Here is a 5,193-nt window from a genome sequence, read left to right as displayed (position 1 = left end):
AGTGTTGGCAATATTTTGAAAGACTAGAAGAAGATAAAAATTATGTAAGTTGTCAAATTTGTAAGAAAGTTTATAAACATGAGACCGGAGGTAAGCAAGAGTGAACGGGTCAACTTCGTAGGCACATAGTAGATAACCAGCCTATTGCATGGGGTGCTGATGAAGAATCTGGCCAACAAAAACTTAGCCCGGGTACTGTCGGTTTAATGGGTACATATGATATAGTGAAAAATCAGGAAGAATTAGCTAAAATGATTGTTTTAGGTTGTTTACTTTTAGTTTGCTGTTTCACCATATCTTGTTTAAATGTATTCTTAGAAGTACTCGTAGAGCTCATATCTTTAGGGTTTTTAGACAATATCATATAAATATCCGTTATTTGTTCGCTAGTCTTTCTTGTAGGCTTTTTAGACAATATCATACAAGTATTATATTTCTTGCAAATATAATACTTATCAATGTTCTATCTGAATTCAAAGATTCTAACCACTTATCTTTGTTTAGAAGTCACAATCAAATTATGAATAGACTAAATAGTTAACTATTAGAAGAGTTAATAAAATAAACTTGGCCAAGAAAGCAAAACAATTCCATTATTGTACATCATATATACAAGAAAACCAAATTACAAAACTAGCTAGTTCCTTGTTTCCATCTTGTGACAGCAAGAAACTCCAAACCCTCCCCCCACCCCCACCCCAAAAATCTCTCTCCTCCCTATCTTTCTATCTCTTTCTTTAATTACCAGAAATCAAGGAGAATTTTCTGGTTGTTGTCGTTCTCTCCTAAACAGCGTTCTAAATCCTAAGTTTTGTTAGTTTCCAATTACCTCAACATATAGAAGCAAAGAGCCAAAGAACAAAAAGAAGTCCAAATAGAGGCTCATTGATCAAACAGAAGCTAGCTGAACAAACTGGAAAAAGTTGTTTTCTTGAAAAGATCAAGACAAATATTAAAGGGTTCCACCCAAAAAGATCTCTTTTTCAGCCTTTTTTCAATGTCAAACATCTCTTCTGGTAATAGTAGTACTGCAGGTGCAGAAGAAGAATATGAAGAGCAAGATCAGCAGCAAATGTTGCCTTCTAGTGTTCATCAAGAGCAAGATCTTCCTAAAAAGAAGAGAAGGAAATTACCTGGAAATCCTGGTAAATTTTATTATCAGCTCATTTTTTCACCTTGTGCTGTAGTTTTAGTATGTTTTTCTCTTCTTCGATAGTGGTTTTTAAGTTTTTAATTAATTTGTTTCTGTTGATGGTTTGATCTAATAGCTTTTCAGATTAATTCTGTGTTACAAAGTAGCTATCACTAGTTATTAGTATAACTCATGTAGTAATTGCATCACTCTCTAATAGTAAATAGTTTACTTTATTATGAGGCTCAAGCGTAATTTTCAGATTAAAAATGTAATTAATCAGCTCAATTTGTATGACGTTGTAGTAAAACTTATAGATTAAAACCAGTTAATTAGAGGTTTGATAACTTCAATATGGCCGGGCAAGAAGATTCGATTTGTTTGACGACAAACATTCATGCATAATGGATTTTACCAATAATTTTCTTTTGTTTCTTTCTTTTAATGGTATAATATATGGTGGAGTATAATATTTGTTTAAATATAAATATGGGAGTTAGGGAAATTGGAAAATGATAAGTATTAAGTATATGTAGGTAGTTGAAGGGTTCAATACGTCAATTATTGGTTGTGGGAATTCAATAATTGGAGTAAACTGTTGCATGCCTTGGACTGGCATAATCATATATATAGTAGTATACAATTCTCCTTTTCTATTTGTTTTTAACTGTTTGAAAGGAACTCTCTCTCTATATATTTCCTGTGCATGCATGGATTGTCATGTCTGCATTTTCTCTCTCTGTTTCCTTTTCCATAAACGTTTGAAAGTTTCTAAAAGATGGAGAAAGGTTGTTCTATAAAACAATAAAATTATTTATCAGGATAATGATATTGTATATAAAGATACAATCTTTTTTAAGTAGGTAATACTACATGGAGTGCCTAGTCATCCTAAAAAAAGTACTACTTACTTCGTTTGTAATAATGGGGATTAGATTGACCTCATAGTTTATACCGCATGGACTTTTAATTTCTCAAAACGGTCCTTATCATTTATCGTTCCCTTGCTCCATCTGACACTTAAATAATTATATTAAAAAAATTATACGTATAGCCGCTCTAAATATAATATTTTTTTCGTTTCAATTTAGATAACACACTTTCCTTATTAGTCTATTTAGAAAAGAATGACACATTTCTATGTTTAGAAACACTTTAACTTTAAACTTTTCATCCTACCCACTTTACCCTTGAAAAGTTTTTATAGTCATACAAATATCACGACCCCACTAAGCACCACATATTTCAAAAGTTTTCTTTTATTTTTTACACTTTGCGCCAAGTCAAACTACATCATCTAAATTGAAACAGAGAAGTATAATTTTTGTATATTAATATATAATATACATATTTATTTTTTTTGTATATTTAGCCAACATATGTAATTATTTTTTTGTTAAGCGGCCAAATATATAACTTGCCTAATAATGTACTGTATAAAATCTTTAGTGTATAGAAGTAATTAAACTCAAAGTTTGTTTTACATATATATGCAGATCCTAGTGCTGAAGTAATTGCCTTATCACCAAAGACCCTAATGGCAACAAACAGGTTCATATGTGAAGTCTGTAACAAAGGCTTCCAAAGGGAACAAAACCTTCAACTACACAGGAGAGGACACAATCTGCCATGGAAGCTAAAGCAAAAAACAAGCAGTGATGAGATAAGGAAACGGCGAGTGTATATTTGCCCAGAACCAACGTGTATCCACCATAATCCTGCTCGTGCTCTTGGAGATCTGACGGGGATTAAGAAACATTATTCGCGTAAACATGGTGAAAAGAAATGGAAATGTGACAAGTGCTCTAAAAAGTATGCAGTGCAATCTGACTGGAAAGCCCATTCCAAAACGTGTGGCACTAAAGAGTACAAATGTGATTGTGGTACCATCTTCTCCAGGTTAATTATTTTTTCTTTTGCGACGAAGTTATTTAAGCATGACAATCTCATCTAAAAACTTTAAAAACGGTACAGATTTATTTACTTAATTAGTTGTATCTTCAACATGCATTCCCACATGTAGGATTGTGAGCCAAGAGAGACGTGAAATTTCTTCAGTATAATGGGTGACAATAAGACTAGATCTTAAGATCTTTGTCTGCTTATTAATACCATATTAAAATATGTGACCATCTTAGATAAAATTTTGAATTTATAAAAAGTATAGCTAATATTTCAGTGTTACCATCTAGGAAAGATGGACCCTTGACTATCCACTTTAGCTTACTTTTTTAAATGTCATTCGACACTTCATTAGGTACTTTATTTTAATACATATTATGGTACGTACGGCATATAGTAATTGTACTTACCAGTACAAACTTTTTCAGCCTCCAATTGACCAATACCATTTTGAACCAACTTCATGAGAATTACTTTTAATTTGATGTTTGTTTGACTTCAGGAGATTAAAACCTGTCATAATAAACAGTTAGATCTGATAACAATAGCGATTAAACAACTGATTCAGGACTGCAATCAGAAGATAAAAACAATAGAATGAATAAGTCTCATAGGTTAATTAAACTCATTTTCTTTAGTAATCACTGCAAGAAATAATTGACTTCTGAATGTTAGTTTGGTTACACTATAATTTAGGGCCGCCCAAAACTAAACATATATTTAGTTAATGCCATCACTCTCATGCACATTTTGTTAGTTCCTTCGGTAATTGCATGAGATTGACTTAATTAATGACTTATTTTATTATCTTACGCATGCAGGAGGGATAGCTTTGTTACTCACAGAGCCTTTTGTGATGCCTTAACTGAAGAAAACAACAAAGTAAATCAAAGTTTAACTTCAACCACAGGACCTAGCCATACTCAAGTCTCTGAGGTCATGTTGAACTTACCAGAAATCAGAAATCCAAATATGAAAATTCCATTGAAACCTTCACCTCAAGCACTCAATATTCAAACACCTACAGGACCCTTATTGAACATGGCAGGAAGCATGTTTACTAGTCCAAGAAACTTAGCTTCTTCTTCTTTTGCTGGCTTTCAGTTGAGCACAAATTCGTCGAATATGTCATCATCAGCAACAGCACTGTTACAACAAGCAGCTCAAATGGGAGCAACTGTGAGCAGCATGAACTCTCCAATAATGGTACAAAAAGAGTACCCTTCTCTGTTTCAAAGTGATCATAATCATCAAACACAAATAGGAAGCTCTGTGCATGGATTTTTTGGGTCTATGTTACAAAATGGAACTCAAGAAACGTTGATTTCAGAATTATTGAACTCGAATAGTAGTACTGCTGGTGATCACCAGAAGACTTCAAGAATGCAAAATCAGGGGTGGTATAATGGTTTATTTAATGAAATAAAGATTAATGGAGAGAGTGGGAATGATAGCTTGACACTTGATTTTCTTGGGATAGGGAGAACGAGACAAAGGAATTCCCATGAAATGCATCAGCAGCAGCAGCAAGAAATGAGTTTCGAACAGCAAAAAGAAATGAGCTCCATGTGGGATGATTGAGAAAATTCCCAAAAGATGGAAATTAATTAGCAGCAATTTGATTAAGTAATTCTCTACTATTGTAAAGCCAAATTAGACAGTTTGATTAAGTGTTATATTAATTGTATTTAGAAAGTATGCGTCGGTGTACATTTTGGTCTCAAGAAAAAAAAAAAGAAATAATGTTAGGGGCTTTAAGCAGGGTAGAAGTAGAGGGTTCATTGAAATATTGTCATTTATACCAAGAATTAAGAGTTAATACTCTCAAACCCACCTAAACTATACAATCTTTGTCAGTTTCCTATCTAAACTATCGAATATCCCCGAAAACCTCCTGAACTATATCCCCCTTCATAATTACCCCCTCCCCCGTCTCATTCTTACTAGTGCGTATGATACACACTCTAAATAATTTTTAAAACTTGCCATGCGGCAAACCACGTGAATAATTAATAATGTTAATCTTAAAATTATGATTAATTAGTATATGTTAATCTAATTACGTGGAAAAATAACAAAGGGGATTTTGTTACCCAAGTCCGTCATTTACTCCTCTCAAAGTATGGTCTCTTTGCTCTCATCGGAAAAATTCTCTCATC

General features: G+C 33.0%; 1 protein-coding gene across 1 annotated transcript; it reads left to right on the top strand.

The window, feature by feature from the left end:
- The first annotated feature begins 656 nt into the window (after positions 1-656).
- On the top strand, positions 657-4,890 carry LOC109213726 (protein indeterminate-domain 7-like). The gene is made up of 3 exons (XM_019377557.1): positions 657-1,145; positions 2,629-3,031; positions 3,856-4,890. The coding sequence occupies exons 1-3, from the start codon at positions 998-1,000 to the stop codon at positions 4,613-4,615; spliced, it is 1,311 nt and encodes a 436-aa protein (XP_019233102.1). The 5' UTR covers positions 657-997; the 3' UTR covers positions 4,616-4,890.
- Positions 4,891-5,193: the final 303 nt, after the last annotated feature.

Source organism: Nicotiana attenuata, unplaced genomic scaffold (assembly GCF_001879085.1).
Source record: "Nicotiana attenuata strain UT unplaced genomic scaffold, NIATTr2, whole genome shotgun sequence".
NCBI lineage: Eukaryota > Viridiplantae > Streptophyta > Magnoliopsida > Solanales > Solanaceae > Nicotiana > Nicotiana attenuata.
The sequence above is the reverse complement of the archived record's forward strand: the minus strand, read 5'-3'. Positions and strand labels throughout refer to the sequence as shown.